At 43.0% G+C, this 14,938-nt stretch overlaps 1 protein-coding gene across 1 annotated transcript in view; it reads right to left on the reverse strand.

The window, feature by feature from the left end:
* Positions 1–12,652: 12,652 nt before the first annotated feature.
* The window catches only part of LOC126457699 (uncharacterized), a 42,843-nt gene continuing 40,557 nt past the window's right edge, over positions 12,653–14,938 (reverse strand). The window contains exon 3 of the mRNA XM_050094231.1: positions 12,653–12,968. Within this exon, the coding sequence (XP_049950188.1) occupies positions 12,907–12,968 (62 nt within the window). The 3' untranslated portion in view covers positions 12,653–12,906. The remainder of the gene's footprint in view (positions 12,969–14,938) is intronic.

Consider the following 14,938-nt stretch of genomic DNA (forward strand, 5'->3'; position numbering starts at 1 on the left):
GCTGCTACCAAAGCACGTTTATGATACGAATAGGAAGTGAACTCTCAAGGACTGTACACCGTCCTAGATCGCTTAGATATATCGGAAGTAACTGTGTGTGTGGTGCGTGTAACGTTAACAAAACCGCGTGGGAAGTGGTGACATTATTTTCCACTTTTGTGGCGAGCAGTTATCTTTGATGGTTGGAAGTCACGGAGAAGGAACCATTTAATTGGAACTTACTGTAAAAAGTCGCCTCTGAACTGCTCATAATTCTGTTATGATAGGGAAATTATTGTTGTTATTATTATTACTATGAATATAACTATGTTTGTGCTTCTGAAGTTTTACTGAAAATGTAAACCAATTACAACACAAAACCTTTATTCATAATCGCAGTTCCTGATCCCGCTGAGTAGATAGAAAGTAGAAACATTTCTTTCAGTGAGCACAATAAGAATGTGGACCTTCAGACTGGAAACAATGGTCAGTACGTTCTCCATCGCTTTCTCACTGACCGCAAAAATAGTTTTCACGCTCTTGTAAAAGACGGTGAAAGTTTATACTATATTTATTATTAGTTCCTCCGCTCCACAAATGGAAAATTTAAGAAACTGAAATAGACTCGTTGAACTTAAATATAGCTCGAATCAGTGAAGTTTGGTGGCAGCAGGAACAGAACTTTTGGTCAGGTGAATGCTGGTTTTCAAATACTAAATCAAATAGTGTACAAGTATACGCAGGAGTGTATTTAAACTGATTAAGGATACAGGAATGCTGGTAAGCTAATATGAACAGCCTACATAGACACGAAGCCCACACAAACTACTATAGTACAATTTTATATGTTAACTAGATCCACAGGTGGTGAAGAAATTTAAGAAATGCATAATGAGATAAAAGAAATTATTCAGATAGTTAAGGGAGAAGAAAAATAGGAGATGGATGGGATCAGGGAGAGGGGAATGAATAAGAAAGCGGCCTCGTAGAATTTTGCACGGAGGATAATTTGTTCAAGGCTGCCACTTGGTTAAGAAAGGTGCAAACCGGTGTGTACGTAGAAGAGACCTGGAGACGCCAGATTATTTAATAATAATGGCGAGATATAGTGGTTGACTGAAATATTAAAATTATACGATCATCTGTCCGTCCGCCCCCCCCCCCCCCCCTCCCAGGGCCTGTCTATGTGGCCGAGAGGTTCTAGGCTCTTTAGGCCAGGTTCGAATGCTGCCTGGGGCTTGGATGTGTGTGATGTCCTTAGGTTAGTTAGGTTTAAGTAGTTCTAAGTTCTAGGGTACTGATGACCTCCGATGTTACGTCCCATAGTGCTCAGAACCATTAGAACCATTTTGTTCTTGACTGAGCCGGGTTCCAAGGCAAAATCCGAACAAATTCATTATGTCTATTAATGAGGTGTCTTGCTAATTTAATTTCATCAGCTTCCTTAATATCACTATCCTAACAGCTGGAAGTGCATTTCAGAATCTCCGTGTTGTTATATTTCCTAGGATACCCTTTCCCAAGACAAGGTTCTCCATTGGCAGACTTGCTCTCCTGTTCTAAGCATTTGTGCTATTTATACTCAGCACACCGGCCTTCCACAGGCCTGTTAGTCGGACCAATAGATACATGCTAGACCTGGAAGGAATACGGGAGACACCCGCCTTACGCAAACCATGATCATCCTATACGGAGCCTAAAAGGTCACTGATTTAAGATGGCGAACGAATAACACACCTGACATTACATCTCCGAAAAATAGACGAATACTGGTCGAAATAGTTCTTGCGTAAGGCTAAATGGTCGCAGACTTTGGTTTTAACTCGGTATTGTCATCATTCATCCGGTGCACGGCTGGCCGAAAGAGCAACGCAGGTCTTATCTGTCTTTCACTACAACCACTCTGACGAAAGGCGACTTCGAGTTTGGCTAACTCAGCTGACATACTCTCAGAGTCCGGGATCACAAGAGCCCTATGAACCAAAGTAAGAAGTATCCCCTCACCTTGAGCTAGATGGTGACAACTGTCAATCTGGAGATAGAAGTCGATGTGAGTAGGCTTCCTATCAACAGCATTTCCCAACGTACCATCCATCCTCGCCCTGACCAACACAACAAGCAAGGAAGACAGTCACCCTTTTCCACATGCATTGTGAGACGAATATTCGAGTGGATTGAATTCATGTGTTCTGAAAGGTCGTTGAAATTCTCACTATCGTGAGGATAAACAACAACGAAAATCCTGCTTGTTTTTTTTTCAGATGTGTAGACGACACTTCTGTTGTTTGGCCGCATGGCAGTGAGGATTTCAACGAAGTTTTAGTACACTTGAATTCAATTCACCTGAATATTCGGCTCACGATGGAGATGGAAAAGGATGGCTGTCTTCCTTGTTTGATGTGTTGGTGAGGAGGAAGGTGGATGATACGTTGGGACATGCTGTTGACAGGTAGCCCACTCGCACTGACTTGTATCTGCAGCTTCATAGTTGTCACAATCCGGCTCAACTTGAAGGGAAACTTCGTACTTTGGTTCATAAGACCCATGTCATCTCTGACCCTGAGAGTTTGTCAGCTAAGGTAGTCCATCTGGAAATCGCCTTTCGTCAGAATGGTTATAGCGAAAGACACATCAGACCTGCCTTGCGCTATCGGCCAACTGCGCACTGCGTGAATGGTGAGAATACCGATGTATCACCAACGTCTACGGTCTTTTTTTCTTACGCTGAAACTATTTCATATATGATTGGTTGTATTTTGTGGAGATATGATGTGAAATGTATTTTTCGACCATCATCTAAGGTCAGTGTACTTTTAGTTTCAGCAAAAGATGATCTTAGTTTGAGTAAGGAGGGTGTCTCTTATTCTTTGCAGTTGTGGGATTTCATATAATAGTCAGACTAACAGGTCTGTGGAGGCCCGAACAGGGTTTATACTTATCACGTACTGATTATTAATTTCACTATCGTTATCATCAGACGACAGCCATTTTATTTTGTGATGACGCTAGTGTTGACAGTGTGTGCGCTATCTTTATGGACTTTCTGTGAAAAACGAGCTATAAAATTCACTTCCGTAACGCTTACCTGCTGCAGTTCGGCAATGAGAGTGGCAGGGTGTTTTCCTGTCGAATTATTGGCGGTTGTCCACGATGTCATCCGCATGAGTTTGTGTAAGTTTTTTGAAGATTGTATAGGTTGCAATACACTAAGGTCTGATACTGAGCCATTTGACGAAGGGAGAAGATATAAAAACGCAGCAAATGAAGTAGGCGAAAGGGAATGCAGACGCTTGTAACCAACGAGAAGGCACTGAAGAGGACTTCGGAGAAAAGAAAATTGTGGGCACAACCTGAAAATGAAGGGATCAGTTAATAGGACGAGACATCAGTGCTGGAGGGAACTGGTAGTGTACGTGGAGGCGGTGTAGCTAAAGTTGTAGAGGGAGACCTATTGATGAATACATTAAGCAGTTTCAGAGGGATGTAAGTTGCAGTAGATATTCTGAGGTGAAGAGGCTGACACAGGGTAGAGTGGCTCGGAGAGCTGCATCAAACTATAACGTAAACAACAACTCCCACTGAGCAACTCTCTTATTTTGTAGCCGTTTGTAATTTACAGTTATTATTACTACATACTCTGGACGTTAAACTTCCTTAATCAATATACAAGGTGACGAATAAATGCTAGCATGTGAGTCATTAACCAGATTCCAATCAAAAAATCTATCTATCAAAATAAAATCGGCTGCACTTAGAAAACACGTGCTTGAAAACGAAGAGGTGTCGACACAGTCACATCCTGTAGAGCAGCGGAATGTAAAGAGCACTGTGTGTCACCCCACATAACCATACCAGGTGTCGTAGTTCCTGAGTAGTCTGAAACATGAAACCTGCACCCACCTTAGAGCCATTAATCGAATCCTCGTCAGGTTTCTTTTTCACTGTTTTGATGTCCGTTCCCTAGCTCTCGTCATTTACAACGAGGGCATAATTTCATCACAGGACAATGATCTATAAGATGACAGTGGCCTATGTCATTTGAAGTGGAATCTATTAACCTGAGTGTTTGAGTCTACTAACCACATAGTGGTCAACCATAGTGGCTACTGTCAAGTTTATACAGGGCAGCTTCGCGAGATACTGCACAAACGATGAATATCTCAATACCTTTCTGATGCTGACTGTTTCAGATCAAGAGTCTGTTTCTGTTGCTCGTGCATGTGCTACATAATGCCCTCAAAGACGTCATCTTAATGAGAATGGTATTCGTCACATGAAGCATATCCTTCTGGGATATGGCTAATCTTCGACCAAAAGTAATACACATCGGTTGTCCAAGGACAAAGCATGATCCATAAACAGAGGACAGAATTCTTTAAAACATTCACCAAAGTCCTAAACAAAGGCAGTTTCAGTTATCTGAAAGACTGATTTCTGAAGTGATTCACAATGAGTTGTTTCTGTATGATACCACGCTAATTCAGCAGCAGTGGACAGAAGACCTAAATGGACGAGTACAGGTACGGGAATGGATTTTACACTAAGTGGAAGATAATGTACTTTTAAAACTAACGTGGGATGGAGTGACAAATCTAACTTCACCCATGAATCTATTTTCAACCCACAGCAATCATTATTGATTGTAACACAACCCACATATCACCTGTGAACGGGACTCCAACCCCCCTTCTCACACTATGGGGTTGTAATATGTTCGAACGGCCTGAGAAATATGACTTTGGGGAGAGGAGTTACTTACCCTGGAACATGCAAAGAAACATCGTCAAGTGTTTCGTTTACTTTAGTGAATCGAAGGTAAACAGCAAGCCTTCCACTAATCCCAGTGATGACGTCACGTGGTGTGAGTGCGTGGATCAGCACCAATGTCAGTGGTGGAACCTGCTCCGTCGGGGTCCAGTCACCAAGCGTTGCAGACGTAGCGCTTCTACTCACGTCGCTGTCAAGGGGCCACCGCTTGTGTGGGCTATATAGATAGCCGGGGATGTGGCTGGGTGCTCTCTCAATCGCAACTTGTGGACCCCACGTACAGCGCCGAAGGGAAACAGGTGGCCGCCATCGTTGTAGTAAGCTTTAGCAGCATAGGCATCTTGGCGAGTGAGAGCAGACTGCTCTGCACCTGGGAGACTGCTAGTTGGCGCCTCCTCCCTGCCACTGCGAATGGCAGCTTGCTGTTCCCCGGACGATGTCACCCGAAGAGCGGAGGGTAGCAGCCCTCTCGGGCCTCGCGCAGGTACAGCTCCAAGATATGGCCCACCCCGCCACAGCTACTACGCGTCCATGCAGCGTGGATTGCTAGTAGTTTCAACTGGTCGGTTTGCCGCCGTAATCCATCACCAATAGATCGTCAAGGTTAGCCTACAATTTAAACAATCGTCATTGTCTCGGATTCTGAACATGGAGATAATGGCGACACGACAGCTTCCCATTTAGGCATCCGGGATCGCTTATTTATATGTCATTTTCCTACACTTCCAATGTATTTCCCACGGTGTGGACAAGTGGAGTGATGTTTAATAATTACAACATCAGCTTCCTCCAGTCCTCTTCAGTCCCTATACACAGGTCATTAGGCGCTCTTCTATCCGCAATGTATCGGTTTTTCACAGCACTTCAATTCCCTGTGCTACCCTGATTGCACCAATCTTGTATACAGTGCCTGCCGTGCCGTGCCTTCCCTCCTGCAAGTGGTGTCCTAAACCTGCGTCCCAGAATCATTTGGCAAATGTCAACGTCGCACGCGCCTGACATCCGATATGACAATCGATCCATTATCTACCACCTTCCAGCCATAGTTGCACTAAATTTGCAAAAATTCTCAAGAAACCACGCCTGCACATGGCGTGTTCGTGGCGTAGCAACATAAATCTACAGGCTATAATCGTATAATCGTGAGAGAAGTGCTTCTGATTCCTTAACTATTTCTGGACAATTTGCATGCGCGCTTGCATTGTTAGTTCCTTTTCAACCCTTGCATTGTTAGTTCCTTTTCAACAAGTTCCTTGGTGCATTTGAAAAGTTTCTCTTGCTGTTTAGCGACAACTAACGTTTCGGTATGGTGATGCAATGTGACACTTTGGAATAGACGCGTTTCCAGGGAAATGAGTCGGATAAAGGAACAAGTTGATGCTGACATGTTGTGTAGGGTCCAACGAAGTACGATCGAGTTAGTGGCGAAGTGTTTGCAAATGCAAGATAGTTGAACACCTCTCCTAAAGTGAAATTTGCTCGTATTTCCATGTACCGGTACTGTGAAGATAAGCCTGGACGGTAAATGTTTAGAATGGAATTATACTGTGTAACGTAATGTGAATTTGGTGTACCCTACCTATTGTGTTTTTTGTACCTCATTGGATACAGACGATGTTATTGTGTCTACTATTATTTTCAATTGGCTTTACTTGTGTCATGAACGAAACAAAGTAGTCATTTTAGCTGTAAGAAGTTTACGTTACATCTTATTGTTCAAGTAAAGACAGAATGATGTACGAGTACACAACATAGCACAATTGGAGGCGTCAACTAGATACTGTTTGATGCTTTAACTGAAAAGAATGTTTGGCGCAAACGCAATTTGAAACATCATTGAGTCTGAATCTTCGATCCCCACAGCATTTTCTAGTCTTACTGTGCTAACGGGACAGCTCCACCACAGCGCAGAATTAATGCTACACTACTGGGCATTAAAACTGCTACACCACGAAGATGACGCGCTACTGACGCGAAAATTTAACCTACAGGAAGAAGATGCTGTGATATGCAAATTAGCTTTTCAGAGAAATCACACAAAGTTGTCGCCTGTGGCGACACCTACTACGTGCTGACATGGGGAAAGTTTCCAACCGATTTCTCATACACAAACAGCAGTTGACCGGCGTTGCCTGGTGAAACGTTGTTGTGATGCCTCGTGTAATGCATACCATCACGTTTCCGATTTAGATAAAGATCGTATTGTAGCCTATCGCGATTGCGGTTTATCATATCGCGACATTGCTGCTCGTGTTGGTCGAGATCCAATGACTGTTAGCAGAATACGGAATCGGTGGATTCAGGATGGTAATACGGAACGCCGTGCTGGATCCCAACCTCCTCGTATCACTAGCAGTCGAGATGACAGCCATCTTATCCGCATGGCTGTAGCGGATCGTGCAGCCACGTCTAGATTCCTGAGTCAACAGATGGGGACGTTTGCAAGACAACAACCATCTGCACAAACAGTTCGACGATGTTTGTAGCAGCTCGGAGACCATGGCTGCGGTTACCCTTGACGCTGCATCACAGAGAGGAGCGCCTGCGATGGTGTACTCAACACGAACCTGCTTTCACGAATGGCAAAATGGCATTTTTCGGATGAATCCAGGTCGCATCAGTGTTTGGCGACATCGCGGTGAACGCACATTGGAAGCGTGTATTCGTCATCGCCATACTGGCGTATCACCCGGCGTGATAGCATGGGGTGCCATTGATTACACGTCTCGGTCACCTTTTGTTCGATTTGATGGCACTTTGAACAGTGGACGTTACATTTCATATATGTTACGACCCGTGGCTCTACCCTTCATTCGATCCCTGCAAAACCCTACATTTCAGCAGGATAATGCAGGACCGCATGTTGCAGGTCCTGTACGGGCATTTCTGGATGCAGAAAATGTTCGACTGCTGCACTGGCCAGCACATTCTCCAGATCTCTTACCCATAGAAAACGTCTGGTCAATGGTGGCCGAGCAACAGGCTCGTCACAATACGCCAGTCACTACTCTTGATGAACTGTGGCATCGTGTTGAAGCTGCATGGGCAGCTGTACCTGTACACGCCATCCAAGCTCTGTTTAACTCAATACCTAAGCGTATCGAAGCCGTTATTACGGCCAGAGGTGGTTGTTCTGGGTACTGATTTCTCAGGATCTATGCAACCAAATTGCGTGAAAATGTAATCACGTGTCAGTTCTAGTATAATATATTTGCCCAATGAATGCCCGTTTATCATCTGCATTTCTTCTTGATGTAGCAATTTTAATCGCCAGTAGTGTACTTGTTCTTAGCCACCCTCTGTGCAGTAAAAGCATTACCAGAGCCGCATTTTCTAAATCTCATTTCTGTAAACTTAGGAGTCGGACTGAGGATAGGTAGACACACGTTTGTCTTGAACTGGGACAAGGAATCACATCTTGACAGTGACGTGTGACAGCTTCTTCTTCGTCGTGTATGTTGTTGGCTACTCCTATCAAGCAACAGATGTGTTTTTTAGTCAATTTTGGGTTTACATTTAATGTTTTACTGAAAAGAATAAATTACGGTTAATGTATGGCTTACTTCATCTAACTGATAATGACTTCGTAACCTGTCTCGGTGTATCTTGCCGTTTATTGACATAAGACTATTTGATACCATTAATTTTACATCTTGCTTTTTTTCTTTGATGACTGACGGTGGAGTCCCATTTATGTACATAGCTATGAGACGACAGTGGAACGTGTCACCAAAACTGGATGCATTTCAACAAAGAGATTTAAACATAATGCTTATGGTATCCCCATAAATTCTTATACTGGTAAATTCATGTGCCTCCACTTCAAGAATAATTGAATGAACTGTACCAAAACGTAATATATCAATACGGTCGCAGGTTCGAATCCTGCCTCGGGCATGGATGTGTGTGATGTCCTTAGGTTAGTTAGGTTTAAGTTGTTCTAAGTTCTAGGGGACTTATGACCACAGCAGTTGAGTCCCATAGTGCTCAGAGTCGTTTGAATCGTAATATATCAAAATTAAAAAAAGCTTTTTCTGTAACCACCACCGAAGCGTAAATCAGTGGTTAATAATAGAGCATCTAACTTGCATACGTGTGAACAATATTAATGTAATAGATTAAACGTCTCATGAGATTGGACAGATTTTCTCTAGTTTCCTGTGGACCTTCACAAAATTGGGAGGCAAAATAAGAAACTAATTCAGGGTGATATATAAAATAAAAACTCATGAGTAGCAAGAGCAACATCGACGACGATCCATATTGTGTCCTGTTAAAAACTGTTCCGTAAGAAAAAATTACTGCTGTATGTGATAATATTGTAAATTACGCCGATACTCAGTGTTGAGGTACGCTTAAAGAAAAGCACCAACCAGTTCCGAATTCAACTATAATCTTATCCCCACATTCATATATCAGTGACAAATAATCAGATTTCCCTCCGAAACAAAATTTAAAACATAACTTGGTAATTTGAAAGAAAAAGAAGGAAAGGAAATCATTATCTGTAATGCTGAGAGTAGAACCACAATGACGACTGCTTTATTTACACGGTAAACAAATTCTGTTAATACATTGTGTTGTGGCGTAACAAGACAGCTACGCCACACTGAAGTAGCCGAAAGGCACGCGTAATCTCACGCAGGCTAGATAGAGGTCTGAAACAGGATACGTAATGAATGGTAGCAAGAAAAGTACGTAGCTGCTATTATACTTAACTTTTAATCCGTCATTGGTTTACAACGTTCTTGATGAGACATTTCATACGATAACGATCAAACTATGTAAGGCTAATGGCGCCTTGCTAGGTCGTAGCCATTGACTTAGCTGAAGGCTATTCTAACTGTCTCTCGGCAAATGAGAGAAAGGCTTCGTCAGTGTAGTCGCTAGCAAAGTCGTCGTACAACTGGGCGAGTGCTATTCCGTATCTCGAGACCTGCCTTGTGGTGGCGCTCGGTCTGCGATCACACAGTGGCGACACGCGGGTCCGACATGTACTAAATGGACCGCGGCCGATTTAAGCTACCACCTAGCAAGTGTGGTGTCTGGCGGTGACACCACAGATTGTATCTTGTTAGCGCGATTCACTATATTGTTCATCCCTCGTATACGATTCCGTTAATGCTACACATGCGTAATTTCAACTCTCTGTCGTTATTCGTTCCTATTCGCTGGTTATAAGATTATGTTAACGAAAATATAATCAGTTGTATTTCCCATTTTATTATTGTTTTTTGTTCCTTGCTTTGGCTTATCTACTTGACCCCCCCCCCCTCTATTACCAAGATCTTTTGTTTCACAAAACACCCCTGGGCTAATAAAAGCACTAAGTAATTTACAAGGGATAAATTAACAGTACTTTAATGAAAAAAACATGGAAAAACGTTACAACTGTTCCAGCATAAAGCATCATTCTACCTGCACAAATGCTACATTCAAGGAACGAAAGGAAATTCAGACAGCGGTCGTATTGTCCCTCAGTGCAAACACTTGACATAGATTTCGTTGTGCTGCAAATATAAAACTGAACTGAACTTCGCTGGATAAAACTTACTCAGTGGGAGAATGTCATATGGTTTAAAAATAACACTCTCGAAAATAAGGGAGATCCGTTTCGAGTTGCTTATGGAATCATAATGACTTTAGTGGTACTAGGCAGCTTAAAAGTGTATCTTTTCATTGAATAAATGCCGTTAATAACTAAAATTCAAAAGCCAGTGGCTATCAATCGAAAATCACTTCATCCAATGGAATTAACAGTTATTGTACGAAATGGTTTTTCACCTGATATTACGGGATGTACGAGGACGTGCTAAAAACTATTCGTAATAAATATTATGCCTCCGAATTCTGCATTGTGTTCCCAATACAGGTCACAGTATTATATGTGGTGCATATTACTCTGTCGACTTTCAGGCTTCGATAACGCAATTGCAATCCTCTGCCGATCGACGGCTACGTTTGTAGCTTGTAACATGGCACTGTGTAACATAACTATGACAGAGCGCGAGAAACAGCTTGCTGTGTTCCTTCAAGAAACTGAAACCACGAATGCGAAGAGTTCTTCCAGACATGGAGCTACCTTTCCTTCATCATGACAACGGCAGGGCACACAAGAGCGCTGCGACATGTGTAACAACCCCACACGTTGTGTACGAGGTCACAGATCATCTTCCATACAGTCCCGACTTGGCCCCATCATCCCTTCATCTGGTCCCAAAACTCGAAGTAAACTTTCGATTATTTCAGTTGGATAGTGATGAAGAAGTTCATAACATCAAGGCTAGATTCTTCTACATCGTGGGTTCAAAAATGGTTCAAATGACACTAAGCACTATGGGACTTAACATCTGAGGTCATCAGTCCACTAGACTTAGAACTACTTAAACCTAACTAACCTAAAAACATCACACACATTCACGCCCAAGGCAGGATTCGAACCTGCGACCTTATCAGCAGCACGGTTCTGGACTGAAGCGATGAAGCAGTGCCAGTATAAGTAATGTTGCGGCCCCTTCAACAAAGTCAAACCTTCTACTCTGACGGTATCAACAAACTGTTCCCTCGTTAGGATAAAGTTCTTTGTCACCACGGTGACTGTGATGAGAAATAAGCCATGAAGAATAAGGGTAAAGAAAGTCGTTGTCGTTGTGGTCTTCAGTCCAGAAACTGATTTGATGCAGCTCTCCATGTTACGCTATTCTGTGCTTGCCTCTCCGAATAACAAATGCAGCCTACATCCTTCAGTATGTGCTTAGTGCATTCATCTCTTGGTCCCCCTCTACGATTTTCACGCTCCACTCTTCCCCCAAATACTAAACTGGTGATACCTTTTGCCTCAGAACGTGTCCTGCCAGCCAGTTGCTTATTCTAGTCACGTTATGCCACAAAGTCCTCTTCCCCCCATTTCTGTTCGGTACCTCCTCATTAGTTAAGTGATCTACCTATCTAATCTTCATCATCTTTCTGTAGCACCACATTTCTAAAGGATATATTCTCTTCTTGTCTAAACTTGTTATCATCCACGTTTCACTTCCATTCATGGCTACACTCCATCCAAATACTTTCAAAAGGGACTTCATGACAAATGTATACTCGATGTTAACAAATTTCTCTATTTGAGAAACGCTTTCCTTGCCATAGCCAGTCTGCATTTTATATCCTCCCTACTTCAACAATCATCAGTTATTTTGCTTCCCAAATAGCAGAACTCATTTGCTACTTTAAGAGTCTCATTTCCTGATCTAATTCCCTCAGCATCACCTGATTTAATTCGACTGCATTCCATTATCCTTGTTTTGCTTTTGTTGATGTTCATGTAGAAAGCTATTAAAGTTTGCTTTATTTAAAAAGTTTTAAAAATTTCCACATATAAAGATTCGAAGGCATTACGTTTCAGCACGCCCCCTTGTTTTTAAGTTTCAGTCTATAGTGACTACTAACTGAGACGGTATACGTTTACTTTTATTACATCGATAACGTGAAACCGCATCTTGGCGTGATATTTCACGGTTTATCTTGCACAATACCTTGCAATAAAACCATACAAAACCGTGAAATATGACACCGATTCCTCTGGATTATGGATGTTTCACGTATTTTCTAGGGCAGGTATGGCCAAGCCGTGACGTCAGTCGTCGGTCATTGCTGTGGCCGCCGGTGTCCTCGTGGCAGTCAGCGTGTTAAGGTTGGAACTGGATATTGGGATTATAGGAGTGAATAATGGATGAAATGCATTGGATGTTATTAGCAATAAGCCAGTATTTGCCAGTATTTACGTGAAGCTATAGACAGAGAAATATCTTGTGCAGTGTAAATATAACACCTGACGTAAAGAAACTACAATTTTATTCCGTAGCATGCAGCTATTACAGAAACAACAGAAAGATAAAATAAGACAAACGCAATGTTTTTAAATACTAATCTTTGCAGTAATGAAATTTATTTTGCATGTCGTGCAGTAATCAGGAACTTCATAGAAGAGGATGAGTAGATTCCCCCGGTCATGTTTGAGTAAAAAGGCAAGTAATGACGCTCTTGCAGTTTATGGGCTTCTCTGGAAACATGAGATGTCTTCAGTCAGCAGGCCAGCCATTTAGTCTTCACTCACTCGCAGACGAGTCAGTCCCTTGAAGGTGAGCCATCAGACTTGCAATACTCCTAGTTCCTGGGGCAGTCTGACAGGTACGGTTTACACTGACTCTTTGGTTTCACCACGTAAACTGCAACGAAAGGAAATACGTTTTAATAATGGCAGGAATTATGAAAATAGCATAGCAATTTCAATTTACTGGTGATAAGACAACAGTAAGTCTTCGCTTTTTTACAGAGCGTGAATTTCACTATCAGCACTGTGACAAGATTGTGGTATGGTCGTATGTCAGTGAGAATGTGGTGTTCCGTCAGTATTTTTTTCTGTGCTACATTTTACCAAGACATGCTTAATAGGCGGTGAATGTTGTTACGAGTGCCGTAATAATATCGTAATCATCGTAACTGCTGACAAGCATGTTATGTTACCGCTTTCATATCCTTACTAGCACGACAGCAGACAGTTGGAAGACGGACCATGCGGGTAAACCTGACGTATGGCGCATTGCGAAAGTTTGAGGATGTCACTACAACCAAGTTCCTCTAGGAGGGTAATGCTCCTGGTGTGTGAAGCATTCAGTAAGCAACACATGTACCCCGTGACTTGTGAAATGGCGATAACCGCAGGGACCTCAGTTTCATTTACTGGGAACTGATCTGGCAAGGCTGCATGGAGAGGCCGCGCGGTTAGAGGCGCCATGTGACAGATTTCGTGGCCCCTCCCGCCGGAGGGTCGAGTCCTCCCTCGGGCATGGGTGTGTGTTATGTTCCTAGCATTAGTTATTTGAAGTAGTGTGTAAGTCTAGGCACCAATGACCTCAGGAGTTTAGGCCCTTTAGGAATTCACACACATTTGAACATTTGATCTGGCGATCCCTGAGTTTGTGGCTCTGAGTACTATGGGACTTAACATCCATGGTCATCAGTCCCCTAGAACTTAGAACTACTTAAACCTAACTAACCTAAGGGCAGCACACAACACCCAGCCATCACGAGGCAGAGAAAATCCCTGACCCCGCCGGGAATCGAACCCGGGAACCCGGGCGTGGGAAGCGAGAACGCTACCGCACGACCACGAGATGCGGGCCCCTGAGTTTGTAAATTGGGAGTGGTGAGCACAGCGTGTCCCCAGTAACCGTGAGCGATCTGATGGAAAAGTGGCCCGGCACGAGACCACCCTAACATTGGAACGATCCAACGAGAAGCGGTGCCTTGCGATTACTCTGTCCTACGTATGGTGCTCAGCCGCCGTATTCCGCCGCCTGCACGGTTGCCCAGCCAGTTCAATGAACCAAAGAGATTTTAAATTAAAAACGCATACTGCAGAAACATCGTCGACGACAAACTTGTGAAAACAGAATTTCGCATTTGGAACAATATATTCGCAGAAAATTTCCCCTTTATACGGACAACTGAAGTGTCAAACCTTACTATTCAAAGAATATGCCCGAATATCACCTGCAACGTTTAATAATATCGTGGACGCTGTAAAACCTGTTCTGCAACTGAATTCCATTTGTATCCAGTTACCCATTTCTGTTGAAGAGCGCCGCTTGCGTCAGATCTAAATTACGTTCGCATTCCAGCTGGGGCTAACTAGTAACGAATTATATTCACATCAGAATCAAAGGCCGTATTGTTTCCGAGTCACAAAACGTATCTTCCAGAGGAAATAGCGCTTGTCCTGTAACAACTACCTTCGAATTTAGTGGTCAAATACGTGCGACTCTTGATCGGGCGCAACGTAACCTGTAAGGCGCACACTAAATATTTGGCCCGGAAATGCGAAACGGCTGTCGAAAGAACCAGAAAAGTGCTGAGGGCTTCTTGCGGAGGAATGCGCTCCATCCGTACCAATTCCTTCTTTCCCTCTTTCCCTCTTTGGATTTCTCTAAAGATAGTTTAGGTGATGTAATATTTTTCTCTCAGTTACGCAGTAGCACCATGTCAATGGGAAGATGGTACACGACTGCCAGATGCGTGATATCAGCGACATAACATCAAGGCTAGATTCTTCTACATTGTGGGTTCAGAAATGGTTCAAATGACTCTGAGCGCTATGGAACTTAACATCTGTGGTCGTCAGTCATCTAGAACTTAG

Source organism: Schistocerca serialis, chromosome 2, assembly GCF_023864345.2.
Source record: "Schistocerca serialis cubense isolate TAMUIC-IGC-003099 chromosome 2, iqSchSeri2.2, whole genome shotgun sequence".
NCBI classification, from domain to species: Eukaryota; Metazoa; Arthropoda; class Insecta; order Orthoptera; family Acrididae; genus Schistocerca; species Schistocerca serialis.